General features: G+C 38.5%; 1 protein-coding gene across 1 annotated transcript in view; it reads left to right on the top strand.

Moving 5' to 3' along the window:
* The window catches only part of LRBA (LPS responsive beige-like anchor protein), a 576,728-nt gene that overhangs the window by 103,514 nt on the left and 449,077 nt on the right, over positions 1-24,137 (top strand). Inside the window, 9 exon segments of the mRNA XM_065405711.1 lie at positions 3,347-3,439; positions 5,211-5,319; positions 5,874-5,955; positions 8,077-8,200; positions 8,511-8,703; positions 19,076-20,110; positions 21,131-21,306; positions 22,666-22,846; positions 23,209-23,389. Coding sequence (XP_065261783.1) covers positions 3,347-3,439; positions 5,211-5,319; positions 5,874-5,955; positions 8,077-8,200; positions 8,511-8,703; positions 19,076-20,110; positions 21,131-21,306; positions 22,666-22,846; positions 23,209-23,389 — 2,174 coding nt within the window.

Raw genomic sequence — 24,137 nt, 5'->3', positions numbered from 1 at the left:
TAATTTATTTATTGTAGTATAGTAGTGTCCAGAGAGCATGGCCACCAGACCAGTCATTATCAGCTGGCAGAATGCCTATACTCAACACTTTCTGCTATGAGACTGCTTTCAGTTGCTTATAACATTGCTAAGTTTTAATTATATGGGCTACAGTTTTTTATGTCAGGTGTCTGCCTCAGGCTGAATTGTTTTATTTGGAAAGATTTAGCCATTTCTGAGAAGGTGGCAGGAGCCGCATGCCTAATGATGAGGATAAAAAGAAATAATTAATATATACCTATCCCTTGAGCCCCCATCCTTATTGTGCACTGAGTGAGTCCTGAAGGGAAAAATAGTAAGTGACCATCTAAAGATCATGGTTGCATGGGCAATATTAATTCTGGCATTTATTTCTTTGGTATATTTTCATATAGGTGTTTTTGGTATGTTACTTTCTCAGTGTGACTTAAAAATTAGACATTGCTTATTCCTTTCTTAATTATTTAAAAAAGTGCTCAGTGTGTCAATTTGTATCTCATATGAAGGATGCAGCATATTGCCCTTTAGCAACATACTGGGGCATTGATTGAGTGCTAGCTGGGATGGAAACGTGAGTGTTGCTTGTTTTCCAGTTAAAATTTTGAGTGAGAAGTTCAAATATAGATATATGCTCTGGAGTAAAACTTGGAAATTTTGCACATAGATTTCTCATCAGTATATTTGCATGTTGTCACTTTTAATTATGTGAGATTCTAACAACAATGGATTGTTCAGTGCTAACCATCCTTTTTTCTCCCTTGAGCAGGTATTGTAAGGTTAGGATGACCAGACGTCCCGTTTTTAAAGGGACAGTCCTGTATTTTAGCCCTCCCGCAGGTGTTCCGACTTTTTCTAAAAAATGGGCAAATTGTCCCATAGTTTCTGGCCCTCCCCCCCACCCCCCGCCCCAATCAGTACTGGCTGCTGCTAGCCATATTCTGGCGTGAACCCTGCTTGCCTGGCTGGATCCCTGCTCATCAGCCGCCTGCCCACCAGTGGTGAGGGGCAGGGGTCTAGTGGCTGACGATGGGGGTGGATGTGCAAGGCTCATGGCGGGGTGAAGATGCAGCATGCGGGGCTGGCCGCTCCCCCTGCTGGTCCCTCAGCACAGCCCCCGTCCCATTTCTGGTCAGTGCTGGCTGTGTTCTGTGAGCTGCGGTGGCTGGTGAGTGTGGGCAGGCGCCAGGCAGCGGCCGGCTACATGTCACCTCTGCTGCCCACCCATTGGCCCTTTATGTTCTCCCCCTCTCACTGTCCTCTCCCTACTTTGCCCCTTCGCTCCCGCAGCCCTGCTGCTCTTTCATATGCCCCCCAGCAGGGTGCATCCCACTCCCAGCGCTGTTCAGAGAACCAGCCCCTGGTCAGAGTGCTCAGCTCACCAACAGCCTAGCTGGCAGGCTCCTTCCTTCCCCCACTGCCTCTGGATGGGCCGGCACCCCGGGAAAGCCCAAGACCCTCCGGCCCAGGGCTCTGGCCAGGAGGAGCCGAGCCCTGCATGTGCCAAAGCCCTGGCATGGGGAAGCCTCTCTGCCACTCAGCTAAACTCCGGAGTGTTGGGGTGGGGGAGGGAAAGCAATTTCCAGCCTGTTCACACCCCAAACCTGCAGGCTCCACAGCAGCCCCCAGGGCAGGGGCTTAGCACCCTCTTCACCTGCCCCCCGCCCCTGTGTCCTGCCCCAGGGGGCGCAGGGCTGCTTCGTCCCCTAGGCACCCTCCCCTGCTGAGTCATCTCTCTGGCCAGGTTTGCTGAAGTTCCTGTAGTCAGGTTCCCTGGGCCCTGGTGCATAATTATTCTTAGGGCTTAACCCCTTCCTGCCCATTCTGTAGCCCTGGCACAGGGGGCAGCTGGGTTATGTCAGTGGCCAGCAGCAGCTTGGAGGTGTTAGCTGCCTTTCGACAGTGTGCGGGCAGGAAGGGACAAGCTGCTTCCAGCCGGGATGGGGTGGGGTGGGGAAGATGAAGCAAAGACATGGGCCAGGTCATCCTATTCTCCCCCCCACCCCACCCCCCCAGCATCTGGAAGCAGCTCCCATCCCTTCCCTCCTGCACAGCGCCAAAAGGCTGCTGCTTGCCACATTCTGGTGTGAACCCTGGCAGAAATCTGGGGAGGGGGGCGTGCCCCCCCACATATTGCCATGGGAAGTTGCGGCACCAGGTATCAGAAGAGGCGGGTCCGTCCCAGGGGCCCAGCCAGGCATGGATGGCGGAGAGCACTGGACAGGGAGGGTCGGGTCAGTTGGTCACCCCCCTGTGTGAGAGAGGTGTGTGTGTGTGTGTGTGTGTTACTGCTGGCTGTGTGTGTGTGTGTGTGGGGGGGGGAGGTAGGGGTGTGTGTGTCACCTCTCCCTGTGTGAACCCTAAAGCCTTAAAGATAAGAAGGTAAATAAAAATAATCCAGCTACACAGTGTTTCTTCTTAACAGGGGCTCAGTCAACTTGATGTTAATTTGAATGTTTGTACTGCATAGTTCTGATTGATTGCTGTTGAACTCACTTGAATACGAGTAATTTTACCAGGTGTCCCATATTCAGCATAGGAAAATATGGTCACCCAACGTAAGGTACAATGCATGTTCCAGAGCTAATAGGGATTTCCTTATGTTAAGTGCCAGTATGATCTGAAAAAAGATCAATGACAGAGGAATAATACCTTCTGTCTTCCAGAAAGAAGGGGGAGTATATGTGCATATGCAATTTTGTATGTAAGACAGCTTTGCTAAGATTCTAATGTCTTCTTTCATTAACTGTGTTTTTTATTAAATAATCTAAGGAGCAGAAACCGGTATAAGTGTAATGAAAAGAATGCCAGTTGACATTGTTTTTTGCCATCCTTCTGAAAGCTGTCATAAAGGACTAGCAAGGGATACAAATGTCAAATACTAATACTGTTAGCAAATGTCCACCCAATTATGAAACTTAAGCTTTTTGCAGCTATTCTGTAGCCAACTGTCTTGACAGTACAACAAACATAATTTGTTTGCTTTTCTGTACTGTAGCCTGAGTGAGATATCAGCTAAAGACAGATCTGAGTACTGAAATTACAATGACCTTTTCACAGATACTGTTTTCATATCAATTGACACTTTTAGGGACTCTTACAGAATTTGGATTTCAAAATCCCCAAATATAGCTTTAAAATTTTAGTACAAAGTACTACATAATTTAGGAAAATGTCCTACTATATTTGTAAAGCTTATCAATATCTGTCACTTTAATTTGAACCAAGGTACAAACTTGTTTGCAGTGTGCTTCAGTTAATTTGTCAGTGTGGAAACTCTCTCTTAGTTGCTCTTTCAAGCAATCTTGGTGTTTTGTTTGTTTTCATTTAGGGTTGTCTACAAACTTCTAGCATCAAAAAGTGAAGGGATCAGGGTACAAGCTCTAAAAGTGATGGGCTACTTCTTAAAACATCTAGCACCTAAGTAAGTACTGGTTTAAATCTGAAGAAAAGGTACTGTTTCTGTATATGTTATACATATTTAAAGTGTTCTGTTGGCATGCAACCAGAATACACACTTCAGCCCATAGTAGGTACTGTTTTCTTCAGTGTCATTCAATTTGTTTTTTATAATCGGTTCCCTCTCTAGTGGAATTACTCACAATTGTGTCATAGCATCATAAAAGGCTCTCCCATCAAGCTTGCCTAGTGATTTGTGACATGTCAGTTTATAGTAGGATGACTAGACAGCAAGTGTGAAAAATCGGGACAGGGGATGGGGGGTAATAGGAGCCTATATAAGAAAAAGACCCAAAAATCAGGGCTGTCCCTATAAAATCAGGACATCTGGTCACCCTAGTTTATAGGTTTATATTTTTAACACAACCTGCTTGCATAGTTCCAACTAAATATATAGTAACAATTAGAATAGCGAGATTAGCAACAAATATTACCAACTCTGGACTCAATTTAAGGTATCTTAAGTGTCTTATTTTATCTTTATTTTAAAATTGGCAAAAACATTAATGTGAGTATTTGCAACCCAGCAGTTTTGCTATATGCATAACAAAGTACCTCTGACCGGTTATGTGATTTAAAACTTTAAGTTAATGAGTTGATGTTGCCAGAGCTCAGATCCAAACCACATAGGTATTTAGGATTTTTTGTTGGGCATACAGCAGAAACATTTCTGTAAATATTCACTTTGATGTTCTTGCCAACTTTATAGTGAAGATGAATAAAGTAAGGGATTCTTAAGCCACCTAAACTGGGTTGGTAACTCTAGTTTATCTTTAAAATTAATCCATCCTAACTTATTTTTGCTGCTCCCCTTTTCTTATGCCTCAGCCACCCAGAACACAGATATGTAGCCACCTGGTCTCTGTTAACCTACAGATATCTGTCTGTAATTAGGACATCCACCTTGAGAAGTGGCAAGGAGAATGAACTTTACATAGGTCTTTCAATTTTTGTCTTGAAACACTGGCCCTCAGCATTTATTGTTGATCTTGGAAGTTCTATAGTTGTCCAATTGCAGCAGAAAGTACAACACTAGTTTCCACCAATTTATTTAAAGAGTGGACTTTGCTGCAACTGTAGTTAACATAGTTACCAGCTAATGCTCATGGTCAAGTAATCTTTGTGAGCTGAATGGAGAGGCTTATGCTCTTCCCTATATCATTATCAAGGGTCCCGCAAGGTCTGGGTCCAGCTTTTTGGGCTGGTGGTAGGATGTTGGCACACCATGTGTAAGTGGCCCCTGTCACAGGCTGTGTCAACATTGCAGTCAGAGGTGTGACTGCAGCATGTGTAGACATACCTGCACTAGCTTTGGTCTTGCTAGTTTAAATACCAGTAAAAGTGAGAGCACAGCAGCACAGGCTGGATACCCAGGACTCTGGGCATGTATTTGAGTGGCTGACGTGTGCTGCTGTGGCTTCAGTACGATTGTTTGTGCTAGCTAGCTTGGAAAGGTCTGCATGTGCTGCAGCCACAGTTCTGATTGCAGTGTAGAAATACCCAGAGGCTCAGAGACTGAACCATCCGGTAGTCATGCTTTCAGCAGGTCCCAATGGGCGGCTTGATTGTTACCTTTGGTAGATAAGGGTTCCTGTGTCCCAACTTCCCCAGAACCAAGAGGCTACAAAATAAAATGCTGAAACACTTTCACCAATTTAGCACTGCTCTGGTGTACACATACCTAACAAGTTAGAGATGCCCTAATTTACTTTATCTGCCTTTCTGTGTTATTTTAGGAGAAAAGCTGAAGTCATGCTTGGACATGGATTATTCTCTTTGCTGGCTGAAAGGCTGATGCTTCATACAGGCTTAATCACCATGACCACGTACAATGTCCTGTTTGAGGTAGTAATAGACTGTAGTTAGAATCCAATCTTCCTAATTACTTAGAAGATATTATAAAATTGCTTGCATATTTGTGCTGATATTTTCCAGATGACGCTAGAAACTTAGCTATGGATGCAGTAAAGTTTTCTGAAGCTTACTACTTTGGAAGTTCTGCTTAATTTAGTTATAGAAGTAGCTCATTGTGAATCATTTTAAAATAACTGTTAAATTAAATAATTGAAGTAGATACTTTTAATCTGAGAGCTTCATTCCACTTGATATCATGGCTTAAGGTTATTGTAACTTTGATTAAATTTAGGGGAACTCTTCCACTATAATTAAAATACCAATTGTGTGTCTCAGAAAATGCGAAAATTGGTTTTAAAAATAAGATTGATTCAATTACTAAAACCTATGACAAGGAAACTTCAGTACAATTTTAGCACTAAGATGATATGATGGGTACTGTAGAAAACCTTATGATAAGCAAGGGGATCAACCATACTCCAGCAAGCTTTTTAGTGAACATTAAATAGCTGTTCTTACACTGTGTTTCTTCCTCCTTCCCCCAGATGCTTATTGAACAAATTTGCACTCAAGTAATACATAAACAGCATCCTGACCCAGATTCAACAGTGAAGATACAAAATCCTCGTAAGCATTATATATCTTTTAAATTACATCACTGTTAAGCTAAAAATGTTTGTCATTAAAAAAACAAAACAAAACCCAGATTATTAATTATGTCCAGCAGTCTGAATTGTGGTCTGTTAGTTTTACAGAATCATTCATGCAAGAGGGGAGATAATGCATGTTTAGTTGGAGTTAATTGGGAAACATGCCTGTCTCCTGCTTTTTGAAAGGTGTTTTGTGTGTCTAAATGTATATGTAATTTAGTACTGACCCTTTTTTTTTTTAATGTGGTGGTGATGGTATGAGATGTTTTTTTCAAGATTTTTATGCCCAGAGTATTTTGATTTAATACATTTTCAGGTTTCAGCGCAATTCTGATTGTATTATTTAGTGATGTCAGACTAAATTACACGAAGTATGGAAATAACATTCATCTTAAATTACGTTCAGTGCAGAAACTCCGGATTTGGAGTGGAAGAAATGTATCTGCTTACTATATTGTTTAGGGTAACTTTCTGTGTAGGAAAAAAATCCTGATTTGAGACTTTAGATTTCTTAAGAACTTCCATGAAGGACAAATTTCTGTTCTTGAGATATGTGTTTTGATATCATCTGTTTGTGATGTAATGAAGTTATGGTATTCCATTATTCATGGATAAATTTAAATTTTCACTTTTAAAGTTGCATTGTCATTTAATATATAGTATAAAGATGGAGATATCTTTATCTTCAGAGTCTGGGGAAGGAAAATAAAGTTGGAGGAAAATGACCTGTGTTTAGAGGACATTGTAAGCTTCCTGGTAGATGTAGTCAATGTAGGGAGTGAGAATTAATGGTGTCATCTTGGTGGGATAGAGATGGGTTGAGTTGTCTGTTTCTAAATCCCATATACTCAGTTCATTCAAGTTGACGGAGTCCCTGTTAGATTAACACAGACTTCCTAGAACTGTTACCTAGGAGTTTGGACTCACTCAGGCATGTAAGGAATGGTAACTTTTTCCTGAATGCACTCATGAGGTCAGTGCTTATATTTTATTAAATAGGGAAAATGTTTTTGAAACTTTAAATTAGAAGCTGAATTGAAACTGTGAAAGTGGCTAGAAATAAATTCTGACCTATTTCTTCTGTTTTCAAAGTTCATTCAGTTTTTTCTTAAAGTAACAAAAACAGTGGTTTTCTTACCAACCCCACTTCCCAAAAATCAGAATGTGTCTCTGTGTTCTGCCCTCCTCCAAAAAGTACTGTACAAACCAATGTGTGTTTATATAGGGGGTGAAAAATTCACCAAAGAGACAATTTTTTTCAAACTTCCATTGTTTTTACAACTGAAACTATTTTTAAGATTGAAAATAAACCCTTAACATTCTATTGATTCAGTATAATTGATATTCAAAGAGAGAAACTTAGAGTACACCTGGCTTTCATGTTTAGTTTATAACATGATTCATCAGCTGGTATGTTCCTAGTCTTCCCAGAGAACATATTTCTTAAAGATAGTCAGTAAATACCGATATTTCATTTTAAACCAGTCATTAGAAGGCATTAGATTATTAAACCCTGATCATCATTAATTACAACATTTTAGATAATGGCCTAACTCCACTCCCACTGTGAACTAGGCCAACACTGAATGCATTTGTAAACAGTGGTGCTGGCAGCCGTGTGCACGGTGCATATCATTGGCAGGGGCAAAAGGGGCAGTTTGCTCCAGGGCCCCCAAACTGAGTGGCACACAACCCCACATGCCAGCTTGCAATGCTACTCTCTGAAATATGGCCTGTGCACCCCTGCAATCATGATGGAGGGTAAGCTGGGCCAAATATGGGTGGCTAAATTAAATTTGTGTGTATCATGTGAAAAATTTCTGGGAGTGCCCCTGTCTGAAAATCCCACTGAAGAGGAATAGTCATGGAAGTCTTTGGAAGAAGGAAGCAATATATTTCTTCTTTACTTAGCTGCATCTTTGACCCGGGTGGAGACGCTTTTCTTTCTTTGTATAAACAAATATATTTTTACAAGTTAGTTTTTCATAAAGTGACTGTTACCAAAATGTTTCCGATTAGTGAATGTAGTTTAATAAGCTCCAATACTTGATGTGCTTTATTTCTAGTTTTTAAAATGTACTTGTGAACTGTTTTACAGAGGTATTGAAAGTAATTGCGACCCTACTACGTAACTCTCCCCAATGCCCGGAAGCTCTGGAGGTTCGTCGAGCTTTTCTCTCAGACATGATTAAACTTTTTAATAACAGTAGAGAAAATAGGAGGTAAGAGGGCTCATCATGTGCATACAAAGACCGTATGTAAATAACAATGTTTTACAAATCTGTCCTCTCTTCGGACTAAGCTAAAATAGTTTCATTAGGCTACCATGTCTAGGCCACGTTATTTAACAAATGTTGTATTCTATTAAGCTTATACATGTAATGCTAGAGAAGCTTGCATGCAGTAATGTTTTCACATATGCTAAATTCATCACCGGCTATGTGTGGTCTCAAAGTTTAATGATCTTTGTATGTTTTAATATGCTTGTCCATTTTGAGATGTGATTTAGCAGAAGGAGTATGTGTTTTGCAGGAGCTTGTTGCAGTGCTCAGTGTGGCAGGAGTGGATGCTTTCTCTTTGCTATTTCAACCCCAAGAACTCTGAAGAGCAGAAGATAACTGAAATGGTGTATGCCATTTTTAGAATCTTGCTTTATCATGCAGTCAAATATGAGTGGGGTGGCTGGCGAGTTTGGGTGGATACACTGTCAATCACACATTCAAAGGTGAGTGTTTCTTGGAAAAATATTCTGGAAATTGCAATAACTTTTTTGTGTGCTCTCTAATGAAATTTGGAGCCTTTAAGTACTCGGTCAAATAAAAAAGTCTTCTAGTAGAAATAAGCTATTTTAATAAGTAGAAATTTGGTGGCTTGAATAGTCTATAATAGCATATACTTCAAGCTTGTCACATTTGAAAATTGAATGACTTTTTATTGTCAGAATACTTTAATCACAAAATTCTTTCTGTTGCTCATGGCATAATGGTGTTCACTTGTAGTAAAAATGGCATTTAAACGTTTCCTAGGGCAGGTTAATCAGCGTTTCAGTGATGTTTTAGTGCTGGATTTCTGTGCATTAATAACAGCATGAAGTTTTTTAACACAAGGTGGCGCACCTTATCTATTCATAGACAAAAAATACCTTTTAGTAACGTCAAAAGGCAGTGAAACAAATCCATGAAATTAAGGAAATCCGAGTAGAGGCTAACATTCCATCTGTAAAGCCATGAAGGGAGACAGGAAGGTAAGGAGGCTGAAGGAGAATCCCAATTGTACGAATACAGGTGCCAGCCTTCCTTCTTTCATGGCTTTTGTTGGCTTGTTACAACCTGAGCAACACTGCAAAACGCATTTTATTAGTAACTCTTTTTTTCAAATTGAGCTGTAGAACTAGAAAAAGCCACCACTTCATTTCTCTTTCCCTGCACCAAGAAAAGAAAAAAGTCTAACATAAAAAGCTGTGGAACTTGTGTTCTGGATTTTCAGACAGGTAAATTGTAAATTACATACTTTTAAAAGTGTGTGTCTTACCCACGTATAGAGGGCATACAAAACTGCACATCTTAATCCCACATTACTGTCCTTACATGGGTTAACTTCCTCTCAGAAAGTGTCAATCTATTTAGACCACAACAGCACTACTGGTTTATCTTGTAGATCACTGATTATTGATCCAATAAACAGCTCAATAAGCTATTGTGTGTGGTTATGTGCGAGAGAGAAGAATAAAAGTCCATATACTAAAAATGCTTGCAAATGTTTAGTCAATGAACATTTCATGACATTATAGGTGCAAAGGATCTGAGGCCAGATCTTAATCCATGCCAAAATGTGGCTCCAGTGACATAGTGGTGCATTAATCCTTTGCTGTGCCAGCTCAATATCAAACCTGAAACATTCCCATCAGCATAGCGGTGTGTAGGTGGAGTGGGCTGCAATCTGTGACCAGGGTAAAGGCCACTGAAGTTTTGTTACAAGTTAGCATAATTTTAAGCAGCTCTGAGGCTGTTCTAAATTTCTGGGAATTGAACCAGCCATTGGCTGCCCCCAGGATCGGGGTAAGCAGAAATGTGGCATAAAGCCACCCCTTTGCCTGAAGTTTGCCCATGCAGCTTTGGCATACCTGAGGAGTATGCCCCTAGTTTCTAAACAATACCTGTAAAAATTAACTCATGGTTGTTTTGAAGTTTTTGTTTGTGAGATGTGTGTGGAGAAAGAAGCAGTCTGCAATGAGAACTAATGGTTGGTAAAGTTAAACATAAAATACAGTATTAAAATCCAAACACTGAAATGTATTTGTGGTCACTAATATATATTATTTCATACCTATAACTCAAAATGACTAACCCAGCTATTCCAGAATATGTAGAGAAAACCCAAATGTTTGTAGGAGACCTTATAGGGAATAAATATTCAAAAAGAAATTCTGGATGAGTTATAAAATCTCTGAAAACAAGAACTTGATGATGCAAATACTGCTACATTCTTAAAATGGATTTGGTTCTAGTTATCTGAAAGGGCCTTAGTTAAGAACATAAGAATAGCCTACTGGGTCAGACCAAAGGTTCATCTAGCCCAGAATCCTGTCTTCTGACAGTGGCCAATGCCAGGTGCCCCTGAGAGAATGAACAGAATAGGTAATCATCAAGTGATCTATCCCCTGTCGCACATTCACAGTTTCTGGCAAACAGAGGTTAGGGACACCATTCCTGCCCATCCTGTCTAATACCATTGATGGACCTATCCTCCATGTCCTATCTAGTTCTTTTTTGAACCCTGTTATAATCTTGGCCTTCACAACATCCTCTGGCAAGGAGTTCCACAGGTTGACTGTGCGTTGTGTGAAAAAATACTTCCTTCTGTTTGTTTTTCAACCTGCTGCCTATTAATTTCATTTGGTGACCCCTAGTTCTTGTGTTATGAGAAGGAATAAATAACATTTCCTTATTTACTTTCTCCACACCAGTCATGATTTTATAGACTTCTATCATATCCACTTTAGTAGTCTCTCTTCCAAGCTGAAAAGTCCCAGTCTTATTAATCTCTCCTCATTTGGCAGCCATTCCATACCCCTAATCATTTTTGTTGCCTTTTTCTGAACCTTTTCCAATTCCAATGTATCTTTTTTGAGATGGGGCGACCACATGTGCAGGCAGTATTCAAGATGTGAAAGTACCATGGATTTATCTAGAGGCAATATGATATTTTCTGTCTTACTATCTAACCCTATCTTAATGATGCCAACATTCTGTTCGCTTTTTTGACTGCCGCTGCACATTGAGTGGATGTTTTCAGAGAACTATCCACAATAACTCCAAGATCTCTTTCTTGAGTGGTAACAGCTAATTCAGACCCCATCATTTTATATGTATAGTAGGGATTATGTTTTCCAATGTGCATTACTTTGCATTTATTAATGTTGAATTTCATCTGCCATTTTGTTGCCCAGTCACCCAGTTTTGTGAGATCCTTTTGTAGTCTTCTCAGTCTGCCTGGGACTTAACTATCTTGAGTAGTTTTGTATCAACTACAAATTTTGCCACCTCCCTATTTACCCCTTTTTCCAGATCATTTATGAATATGTTCAATAGGACCATGCTATACCATACCAAATGGGATCTGAGGTGCTTGAGCCTCCACCCCGCCCTCCTGTTGCCCAGTTCCAACATGAAGCAGGCTTGCAGCCAGGAAATTCCTATTGAGGGGTCCTCAGCTGTGGAATAGACTTCTAGCTTCACTTTTCCAAAGCCCAAATCTGTTGTGTTAAGTGTCCAATGTTTGTTCCCCTGGGTTTTTTTGCGTTGCAGGGGAGGTCAGTGGTGGGGGAGAAGAGAGATGAGCGGGTGAATAAGTGGGGTGGGTTGCAGAATGTGTTCTGGGTTTGAAGCAGTTAAACCAGATCTGGAATAGTTCAGTCTGTTGAATACTGGTCCTAAAAAGTTGTCTTCATAGTCTCCTGCTGCAAGAATTAAGATTTTTTTTTAAAAAATAAATAGGACTGTTAAAATCTTATTCTGTGTATTTTCAGATTAAATTAATTTTTGGTAAAGGTAATGGTTACATTTTATACTGCAACTAGTGATATAAGGATGGAGATGATGACGTGTGTGGGGTGTGTGCGCCTTAAGCATTGATATTAATATTCAATTGGTTATGAATTCTTAAAATTGTTTTTCCTAATTAACTTACATTTTGAATACTCTAGTATACACTTATTTTAAAAAAGTTGTAAATTACCTAGACTCTTTATTTTGTATGACTTTATAATACTGTGTAGAAATAATTCAGTTGGTATATTGCTAGATGCTAAGTGCATCAATGATTTGTTTGATTTCTGGCATGCTTTCAAAGTACTATGGAACCAGCAATCATAGAGACCCAAATATTTTTTTTCTTAATATTGTTGAGGAAATAACCAGTTTTTTCATTTAATCTCTAATTGTAGGGAACTAATGCTTATTTTTCCTTTTTACAGCCCTTTAACCCCCAATTTATAATACCATTCTTTGATAAAGAACTAGTGTATAACGGACTAGTGTTGCAGAATTGGATAGATTTTGCAGAGCTACACATCAAGATACATGCAGCTGCTATAAAAAGCCAAAGAAACTCAATTGCAATTTTATTGTCCAGTTTGATAGATTTCCTGCCACCTTTGTAGCAGGGAAGCTGTTTGTCACTGTAACCCCCTCTTCCAACAGCTGCACTATGCCTTATAAGCAGCAATGGTTTTTCTAGCATAATTGCACTACATTGGTTTCTTTGCTTCCAGAATTTAAAAGGTGTGGGTAACCTTTTTAAGGCTAAATTTCTGTGTCTTGCTCATGCAGTGCCTTGATTTTCATATTATATCTTTGTGCTATTTCTTCAAAGCTGAACATGATTTACCAAAAATTATGGTTTAAACTGAGTCTTAGTTTGATGAAAATATTCAGGAAAAATTTAGATCAAAACCCAATTTTGTTTCTTCTCAAAGTACATTGAATGTATGAAACCACCCACCTTCTTTATTTTTTCTAGCATAATAGACATGTTAACTATATCCTAAACTTAAATCTGTCTAGATCTGTTACTTTGCAAAAAGGACCAATGGCTTCATGGTTAATAATAGGAAACAAGTAAATAATGGTGGACAAGTTGCCTTCTTGACCTTTCAATTTCCCCAAGATTTAAAGAAAATAATGATTTATACAATATAATACACCATGTACTTGAATGTTTTAAAACATTGAAAAGTGTGAACATTTAAGTATTTCAGGTCCTTTGAAATATCTTTTAATTAAAAAAAGTTGTCATGTTACCAAGTAACCAAATTAAAGGTAAATCATTTGGATAAGGAAACATCTTGGAATATTTAATAAAATTAATGAAGTTTGTATTAATGTTATGAATCAATAAGGGTTCAAAAATACTTCCATTTGCAGACTGAAGTTGTATCAGTTTTAATCTGTATGTGGAAATGTTTCAGAATATTGTTTACTAATCTGAATAAAAGGGGATTTGATAATCCTAAACAAAATAAACATGTTTTAAAATACTGTTGTTTTTTTAATGTCTAAGTGATTATTCTCTACCCAAATAATTTTAATTGGCATAGATAAGTTGAATAAATAATTTGGATATTTCCTCTTTTTGTGCCCTAAAAAAGGGATAATCCCCTTCAAGAAGAGAAAAAACTGATTGTACCACATAGTGAATTTGATGTACATAGAATTAAGCTGAATTATGTAGCTGGCATGGCAGTGGCAGGTACAGAAAAACTGGAGAGACAGATCAGCAGAAATGATTAGGTATTGGAGTAATAGATTTATGTAGGAAGATTAAAAAAGCTTAATATGTAGGGGAGGAAGCATCGTCTAGTGGAATGAGCAGGGGGCTGGATGCCAGGACCTCCTAAATTCCAATTCCAGTACTGCCCCTGAGTTACTATGAGGTCTTCGGCTAGTTGCTTAAAATACGAGTTGCTTAATGTTTTCCCATCTCTAAAATGAGAATAATATTTAGCTACCTGACAGAGATGTGCTGAGGAATAGTTAGCTTGTACAATAACTTGATCTAAAATGCCTCTTAACGCCTCAGCAAGGACTCAGTGATTCATGATAACTGTTTACAAACAATGTAATTGTGTAAAATGGAGGATGAGGATTTTTTTAGGGTAATGCTAAGGGTATATGTGAGGCTAAGTAGGAACAATGGTATGCAGTTAAAAAAAAACAGAATGTTTAGGCTGAATATTGGAGTAGGGGAATGAGTCTATAAAGACTCCATAAACATAAGATACTTCAACTTTCCTTAGAAAGGTGTATAAGGATTATCTGATATTTTAATACTATTAATATCTGTTAGATAAATGGTTCTTCAGCTCTTCTATTCATGAGGGAGAACCGCTGCTACCTACCTAGCACCACTGGTATACCTCTCAATCTGCCAGGGCCCACAAATGGGCCACAATGTGTGACAAAGGCCAAACATGAGGGGGGAAGACTAATTATTCATGCAGCAAATTTAAAATGTGGGATTAATTAATTGAGTGTAAATCTCACTTTTTAAAACTTCAGTTTCATGATTCTTCTGATGTAAATAATTTTCAACAACAAAAATTAAGGGGTTGCCAGATTTGTGTGGAATGCAAGTTACTTTGGGATTAAAATATGGGGCCTCCCTGAAAGTAATGTATGTTCAAAAAGTATGGCTTCTGGCACCTTCCTCCCCCTCTTTCTCAGGTGAGTCCCCTGCTATTCCTGGGTGTGGATGGAGGGGCCCACTTACTATTGACTTCTAAGTGTGATGGGACCTCCAGCCTCAGCAGGAGGGAATGGGAAGCAGGAGTACAAACCACTCGGGAGAGCCCTTTGACAAGCAGCATCCATGGTGGGTGGGGAACGCTGTGCCTCATTGCATATATTCTAATCACTGCATTTGGGGAAAAGGGATGTCATGGTCAAAGTCGCAGGAAAAGATTTTTGGATGTAGAAAGTTAGACTGAAAAGGGCAGGGAGGGCTCCTCTGCTGGGCTGTATTTCTCCAGCTCAGGGCTTTTTCTCCTGTCAACACTGGTTCTCCACTTGTAAGGTAACTCCCTTCTCGTCATGTGTCAGTATATTTATGCTGTATTTTTCACTCCATACATCTGAAGAAGTGGGTTTTTTACCCATGGAAGCTTATGCCCAAATAAATCTGTTAGTCTTTAAGGTGCCACCGAACTCCTCATTGTTTTTGTGGATACAGACTAACATGGCTACCCCTCTGATACTCCAGAATCGTAGCCTCTCTCTCTCTCTCTCTCTCTCTCTCTCTCTCTCTCTCTCTCTCTGACGGGGCAGTCAGTGCCTTTCTGCTCTGGCTGGTCCAGCAGTCAGGTTTCCACTCACTCTAGAAAACTGACCCTTTTAAGGTCCTCTATATCCCTTCAGCTTCTCAGGGTATGTCTACGCTATGGACACTATACTGATATAGCTATTTTGGTAAAGCCCAATACTGTAGATGCACTATAACTGAGAGCAGTTTTTCCACCACTTCCCCAAATGACATTAGCTACATTGACATAGCTGTGTCTTCACTTGGAGTTTTGTCAGCCTTGTCTATTTATTGGAAGTGAGGTTTTTTTGTACCCCTGACCAACATCATAATGCCAATGTAATTTCTGAGTGTAGACCAAGCCTCTTCCTCTTTGTTTGTAAAACCCTGCTTTGTCACTTCTCTCTCTGTTTCCTCCTTTTCATGCATTTAAAACTTAGCTGTGTGGAGAAAAGCTGGAGGAGAAACTGGTTTCACCTAGGATGTAGACGTTTTGTTCTGTTCTGGTAAGATCTATTCTGGTGGTGATGATTTTTAATGACCATCCTGTTCAGAGACAGACTCTCAGGCACCACTCCATCTGCGTAGCACAAGCAGAATGAGACAAAAGAACAGTGAAGATCATCATAAGGGTTTAAACATACAATTCCTAATCCAAAACAGAATTCATAAATTGTATGTAGATACATTCCCCAAATCACCAGAATAGCCAACATACAAATTTAACTTCTATTTAAATGAAGACTTTTATTAGTCAATAGTGACTGATATTTGCCATTCAGAATAACTTTGTCTTATAAGTCATTTGCATTTTGATAGTAAACATAAGAGAAAATTAGTTTAGAATATAGTTTTTCCCTCTGTAAGAAGCTTGGTGGGGATATGGCAAAATGTGTTCTTTTGAGGAAGGTTGTGTGGAGGTATTAATGTATATAGTACCTCTGTCCCTTTTCTCTGACTGATTCATGAAGTGGGATTGGTATTGGCAGGTATTGGTGCCTCCAATCAAAGTTGATTTGTTTCTTGCTTGGAGTGGAGAGTTTCCAGGCCTCAGCTGTTAGGAGGGAGGAAAAACAGGTCAATAAAGCTCTGAGTAAAAATAGTAACATGTACTGGAATTATGAACAGTTTATTGATGAGGTTAGCAGCATAGGAACTAGTTTACAATTAACCTTGCTATGGACAACAGTACTGTTGCTGGCTGGCTGGCCAACCAGTTACCCATGCCACCTCCCTCCACTCCACAAAAATGCATATATATATTGTGTGTGTGTGGGGGGGGGGAGGTGAGGGGGCGTGGAACCTAGACTAAATCTTCACACACAGCTAAAATGCCTCTTTTACATGTTAGTCATCTTAACCTTTTTGCATGCTGCATGCTAATCTTCTTGTCTGGCAATTAGTGAATGTTGAATGTCAAATTAAGTTAAAATTAATGGCAGAGGAGAATGTTGTAGTTATTAGCTTACAAGTGTCTTTAACTAGTAGTGCATAGATGTGGTTTCCAAATGGCTATGGATTAACCATCAAATGATTGTGAAGATTAATGACTGGCCTTTTAGCTCGCTAATTTAGAACAATTTCTGGTAATTAATTGTGAATTATCAGCTTTACAGTTGCAGATGCTTTAAGAAAAATAAAAAAATGACTGAAGACAGGTGAATTTAAGTTTTTCAGCTGGCATTTAGCTTTCATATTGTTACAAGTTTACATAAGCTAGTATTTATATCTTAAAGTTAAGTTAGCTCTGTGCTATTCACATTTAAAAAAGAATCTGGTGGCTTCTATTCAAGTGTACATTTTGTTAATTGTTGCCTTCATTAATCCTAACCCTGGCTTTTTAATGTTATGTTTTACAACACTCACAGTCTGCTTTGTGAGAAGCGTTTAATAAATTCAGTGTCATGGAATATTTGTTTAGAAAAAAGTTCTTGCCTTTCACATTTAACAGGATTGTGCCATATGTAGAGTCCATGTTAATTAAGCTAATTTGCAAATTAAAGTAGCAAAAACACAAATTTAGGTAGGCTTGCTACAATGTTGGTCTTTGCAAAGCAGCATTTTATATATTTTTTAATATACAAAGAAAACCCTTAATTTGTAATGCTGCTTTGTAAAGTCCCACATTGTAGTGAGCTTGCTTAAATTTGTGTTTTTGTTACTTTAATTTGCAAATTTATTTAAAAAAAATTAATCTTGATTTGAAATTTTTATGATAGAAGCAAGGCTGCTTAAATTGCATCCGTTTATTTTTAAAAAGCCTTCTTTACCCTCCCTGTTACTGTATGTGTACGCTTTCTAGCTTACTTTAACAGTATCACTCGCCTTGCATTTTTCTGTGTCTTGGGTCTGTGTATGTCACCATATTATATCTGGATTTATTTTCCCATAGGATTACATGACCAGCATCTAAAGATGGCAATTGTCTGTATTGACCTTCCTTCCCCCACTTTTTGCAGCACACAATAGCAATCTGGAAAGCAATTTCATTAGTTTAATTTCCAAAATACTTTAGCAAATCACTTTATATTGGCTTCCAAAACCATCGTCTCTTTGCTGTTTTGGATAAGAAAACCACAACTGCTAAACTGTACTGCATTATTTTTACTATAGAGAATATTTTTAAAATATCACCCTTAATGAGGTAACGAATAACATGCAGCTGCTGTGCAGTGCCTCTGTAAGTCAAACAGCTCAGTACTTGTAGTGTCCCTATTTCTCAACAATCTTAGATAGGTGAAGAAATGTACAGTACTTAAACTTATTCTTACTGATTTTGTAACTGATGTGCATCAAACACATACAAATTAACACTTGACTTCAGTACAGAACACATGTATTAATAGGGTTGTCAACTGTCTAATCGCACAAACCCAAACACTTTTGCCCCGCCCCCTTCTGCAAGGCCCTGTCCCCTTCAAGGCTCCGCCCCTCTGCTCACTCCAGTCCCCTCCCTCCATCGCTCGCTATCCCCCACCCTCCCTCTCTTTCATCTAAAAAGTCTTTCTTTAAACTTAAGAAGCCGATTTTGTATTACAAATTATTTACTCAAACCACAACCTCCCACAATATCTGTGTACCATTTTGGAGTCAGAGGTATGAAAGAACATCTTAAATTACTGTCATGAATTATTTAGATGTTCTTTCATTTTAGGATTATTTTTTTTAGAAGTTGTGGATTTTTCCTCGGGGGGCACTGGATCCAAGTTTTAACCTGAAATGAAGTTTTACAGCAGAATTAAACTCTTAAAATAGGAATTGGTAATGGAAATTAGATATTAATAAGTGTTGAAAAGTGATGGAGAGGCTAAAGATGTGAGGTAAAAAATCCATAAGAAAGAGAGACAATAAGAAAGAGTTTAAGTATATTAGGAACAAAAGAAATCCTAGCAATGGAATCGGCCCATTACTAGATGGAGATGGTAAAATTGTTAATGCTGGAGAAAAGAAAGAAGTGTTCAATAAATATTTCTGGTCTGTATTTGCAAAGAAATAAGATGATGTAATCGTATCATATAAGGACGATGTAATCGTATCATATAGTCCATTAGTAACTAAGGAGGATGTTAAACAACAAGTACTAGGGATGAAATTTTTTAAATAAGCATCCAAGAGTCCTTACAGAGCTGCTTTTTTAACTTGTACATTATGGTGGGGTGGTAGCGGCAGCACAGTTAAGGTTGAATTGCAGCCTTGCAGTTTGGATACTACTGTTGTTCAGTTGCCTCTGAATCTACTTTGTAGAAGAATCAGTCTTCTAATTTTGAGTTCTAATATTCTTGATAATCCTTTGTTTTTAGGTAACGTTTGAAATGCATAAAGAGAGCCTTTCCCAAATGTACCGGGATTACCAAAGGAAAGGCGGTGAAGGAAGTGGAACAGTTCCTTCCACCCCTGTTAGAACTATCTCAGGAGTTAGCAGAGAAGCTGAATTCGCAAGGAGGCAACAGCAGGTGGAGGTGAAAGAAGCTGCTGCTTCTGCATATGTTGGGGCTGATAGCGTGGAGCACAGTGCTCAGAAAAATGAGATAAAAGCCTCATCTGAAAGTGAGCTACAAAGTCATTCACCATCTAATGAAGGGAAGAAATCTGAGGGAGAAAATGGTCAGAGATCACCTGACTTAAACAGAGTAGCTTGCTTAGAATTTCCTTCACAGACAGAAGCAGTAAAACCAGGGGATTCAGAAATCACTTCTGGAATTGCTGAAGCAATTGCAGATTCTCTGAGTAAAGAACTTGTGGAAGAAACAGCAGCTACTGATGGGGCTTCTCTAACTGCACGAACTGTTTTAGAAGGGGAGACACCTGAAAGCCCAGAAATGCTGGAAGTATTTTCACCAGAGGTGGAAGATGACTTTGTTGATTTAAAAGAGGAAAGCAATCTGCCTTTACCTTCAGAAGAGTTGGTACTAAAACCCAGTGAAGAGAATAGCTCACCTGAAAGTGAAAGCCAAATAACAATAGCAACGAAAGAGGAAACTGTTGTTGAGGAGGAACCTGAGTCAATACTTTTAGAATCCAAAAGTGCTGAAATCTTGAATGAGACAAGAGAAGAATTGGCTTCCTTGTCAGAAACAGTGACGGCTGAAGTCCAAGAGGAGACAAGTCAAGTAAATTCAGAAGTGAGTGAGAAGTTAGAGGAATTAAAAACTGATGGCAGTGAAACCAAAGCAACTGGAGAAGATGCAAACACACATACTTCAGAAGCTTCTGTGGCCTCAGAGAAAAAAATTGCCAAGCTTGATGTTTCCAGTGTTGCATCAGACACACAGAGACTGGAACTAAAACCCAGCACAAGCCTGGAAGCAACTCAGCCTCTTAGACCCCTACCTGAGGTAACTTTTATATACCTCCCTTATGCCAAATTAAAACTGTACCTAAAAAAATAGGTCAGACTGATTAGTTTGATATTTATAAGAAAAACAAAACTCTTTTCCAACAGTACAGTTTGAGAAATTAGTGAAATTCTGTACAGTTCATAGGATTTTTGTAGGCTCCTGAAGAAGCACTTTGCTGACCTCAGGAGTCAAATACCTAAAACGTTAATCGATTTGTCATCTGTAGTCTCTAAATTGAAGAATAAAAAGTAGCATTGTGGATTCTGAGGTTTCACCTTGAATTCCCTCTATTTTTCCACTGAACTTCCTTCTTATTTCCTCCATCCCCTTAAGCCCTTCTATCTCTCTCAATCCTCAGAGATCTCTTGTAGTTACAATCCATCAGTCAGAAAAGAGCTGGCCTGAATTCCCTTCAGAGTCTAATGAAAGTTGTAGAAGCCATTTTTAGCTAACTGCTACTAATGTACATCAGTTGAGAACTCATTCATTATCATTTTAAAGTATCAACATAAGGATGTGTTTTTAGTAAATTTTAACTCAGAATTGGGCTTATGTTTTTGCCCTTACTGCAATGCTTACTGCAATGCTCCTTCAGACTTCTGCTTCCAGTTCAGTGATACTGATCATGGTTAAACATTGATGTAGCTGAGTACTTCCCTCCTGCAGAGACACCTGCCAGTCGATGCCCTTCATCCTACAACATTCTTCCTCAAAGGAGGGAGATCACTGTCAGCAGCAACATATTCTCCCCATGTGGTAAGGTCTAGTTGCTGCTTATTTTTGTCTAGACTGGCAGAGATGGTGGTGCAGTTGTATTGTAGTTTGTAGGTTTGGTATAATCCATCAGTAGTGGCCCTGCAGTTGTATTGGTTTAATTCTTAAATGTATGTGCATTTGTAAGTTTATGTAATGTCTAAGCTTACAGACCTATTAAATCCAAAGTGAAACTTTTTCAGTAAACACTGCTGAAATTGAATTTTTGTTACTTTGGAACCTGCCTATATTTTATGCAAACAGATATCAAGGCAGGAAGATTCATCAGGACAAGACTTGGCTGCTGCATCTGATGGGCAGAGAAGAGATTCCAGGTCGACTATGTTTCGTATTCCTGAATTTAAGTGGTCCCAGATGCATCAACGGTTGCTCACAGATTTACTCTTTTCAATAGAAACAGATATACAGATGTGGAGAAGGTAAATCTGTGCTTTGTAGGAAATCATATTTGCTAGCATTGCACTGTAACAGAAATCTAAGATGTTATTGAAATCTAATGTCACTGGTTAAATTGTTTATATTTGTTTATATATTTCAAATCTATTAAAGAATGAATTAGTTATTTTGGGGTCTATAGCAGGGTCTTCTCAGAATTATTGATTACCAGTCTTCAGGAATGTTTAAAGATGTGTGTATTGGTTGAAGGGTTACATATACATTCTGGATTAAATGTTGGCCCCATTAAAGTCAATGGGAGTTTTGCTATTTACTTCAATGGAACCATGGTCCCACTCTCTGAATAGACATCTAGCAATATGCATCATCTTAAGAGCATTCACAATGTGAAAGCCAGAAATATATTATTTCTTTAAAGAAACTTCCCCTAAAATTAAAACCGGCCAGTGCTTTGACATAAGCAAACAAGTGCTGCTCTGTACTTCAGTATGTTTCTATGGAGCTGAAGAAATTATGTTGTCCTACGTGTGTTAAAAACAAAATATTGTAACCAAAATCTGCAAAATATCAATCAGTTGTAGCAATGAAGGAAAAATTGGGGCTAGTTGTGCCACTGGTATTTCAGTGTGTTTATAGTGCTATTTTTTATCAGTATGAGATAGTGAAGGTAAAAATTGATTCTGACTACCACGTAGCTATCTAGCCTGCTAAGAAGATACGAATGACCTATTTAAAAAAAGGAAAAAACATAAACAAGTTACAGGTGCATAAAATTTACCTTGAGATTTAGATGAAACTTTTGTTTGCCTTTAGAACTGAAGTTTTAAGACATGACCAAAGTATGTATTTAGTACAGCACCAGATTTACTCAAGATACTGTGGATAATTTAGGACTGTGTTGAAAATCTATTTTCTGTGTTTTAACAGTAATTAGGTTTTTGTGGTATTGTATTAATTTCTTTGCTTTAACATTGTAATGTGGTGGACTTGGTTAATATTAACTTTGTTCTTCCAAAGCTTTGAGTTCAAATCTAGTTAATATCCCCAGAGAAACTTTATTTTATTGATTTATACAGTGCTTTTTGCTGTACCAGATGATCACAGACTAGTCTATAATGAATAATTATCCACATGACTATTCACAACACACTTGGACCCAGTTAGTAGGGTATGCTCTGGAGAGGATTAGGAGTGTAAAGGAAGGGCAATTTGAGGTCAAGATTTAGGTTCCGTTGATTGAGCCTTGTGAGGATGCTTACATGATGTTTTTGGCTGCATTGACATCAGTTTATTTGCATTTGAAGGAACTTAATAAACTTGCTAAAAACACAATAAAATAGACTTCTATTCTGAATGCTTTCCCTCTTACTTTTTTTGGACAGCCATTCTACAAAGACTGTGATGGACTTTGTGAACAGCAGTGACAATGTCATCTTTGTACACAACACAATTCACCTCATCTCTCAAGTTATGGACAACATGATTATGGCTTGCGGTGGTATATTGCCATTGCTTTCTGCTGCTACATCTGCTACAGTAAGAAATTCATTTTCTATTGCAAAAGTGATTACTTGTGGGAGTGGGCGGGCCTTTCTTCATCTAGTACGTTAATAGGAATATCTGTCCTCTTGAGAGAGCATGGATCTATATGGGCTGTTCCCTTAGGAGGAATTTAGGCTCCTGCTGTCATTACCTGAAGAGGGGGAAGAGCCATCTAGGGCTTGGGGCCCCAGTGTAGCCTGGAATATGATGTGGTTATTCTGTCTGCATTCTTCCAGTTAAATTCTTCAGCTTGAAGTATGACTAATTATTTTGGCAATGAGCAATAATGGACTTTTTACAAACCTGTTTTCTTCATGGAATTTTTAGTTATAAGAATGATCTTTTCTATAGAAATACATGTTTTCAACTTTTCCCTCTCATAGCATGAATTAGAGAATATAGAGCCAACTCAAGGACTTTCAATAGAAGCTTCGGTAACATTTCTCCAGAGATTAATCAGCCTTGTGGATGTGTTAATTTTTGCAAGCTCTCTTGGCTTCACTGAAATTGAGTCTGAGAAAAATATGTCATCTGGAGGAATTCTGAGACAATGCCTTCGACTGGGTAAGCAAGTAAAAGTGCTTAATGAAGGAAAATGGATTTCTTCAAAATAACGTTAACTACCATTTAACTTTGTTTTTATATATTTAAGGAGAATGGTTTTAGATGTTTATCATACTTCACTTAACCAAATATGTCTCACTTTTTGACTATTAGATTTGAAGTTTTCTTACGTTTCAGTGACTTTTTTCATATGTTGTGTTTATTTACTTGAAGTTTGCCCTATAATAGACTTCTCCTTCCTACTCAAATAATACATACAAGCCTTTATTATTCTGTATTTAAGTAAAATTGCTATGAATGTGATTAAGTATTGGTAGGCACAGTGAGCTGAAATCCATATTTGGTGCATATTTTCATTTTGTCTATAGAGACATCTGTGTATTGAAAATGCACCCCAAATAATTGGGATTAAAAATACTAGGTTTCAGGACAATGTCATCTTTAGCATATATAATGAAAATTCATCTTTAGATACAATTCTGAGGGGAAGGAAGCTTTAAGGAGGGTTAACATTTTGTTAAAAATGTTCGGGAGATGGTGTAGACTGAGAACTAGAAATGCAAATTTAAAATGAGTGTAATTCAAACTATTGCATCATTGTATACTAGCCCCGGTGCATCCAGTATTATACATAGAGTCCTGTGCTGATACAAAATTTGCATCCGCATCCCATCTATGATCTGCAGTCATGGTTCGTGGATATAAAGCGGATATCCGCAGATTTTCAGGGCTCTAATTATACAGTATT

Source organism: Emys orbicularis, chromosome 5, assembly GCF_028017835.1.
Source record: "Emys orbicularis isolate rEmyOrb1 chromosome 5, rEmyOrb1.hap1, whole genome shotgun sequence".
Classification (NCBI taxonomy): Eukaryota; Metazoa; Chordata; order Testudines; family Emydidae; genus Emys; species Emys orbicularis.
Note: the sequence above shows the minus strand (reverse complement) of the source record. Positions and strands in the feature narration are given on the sequence as shown.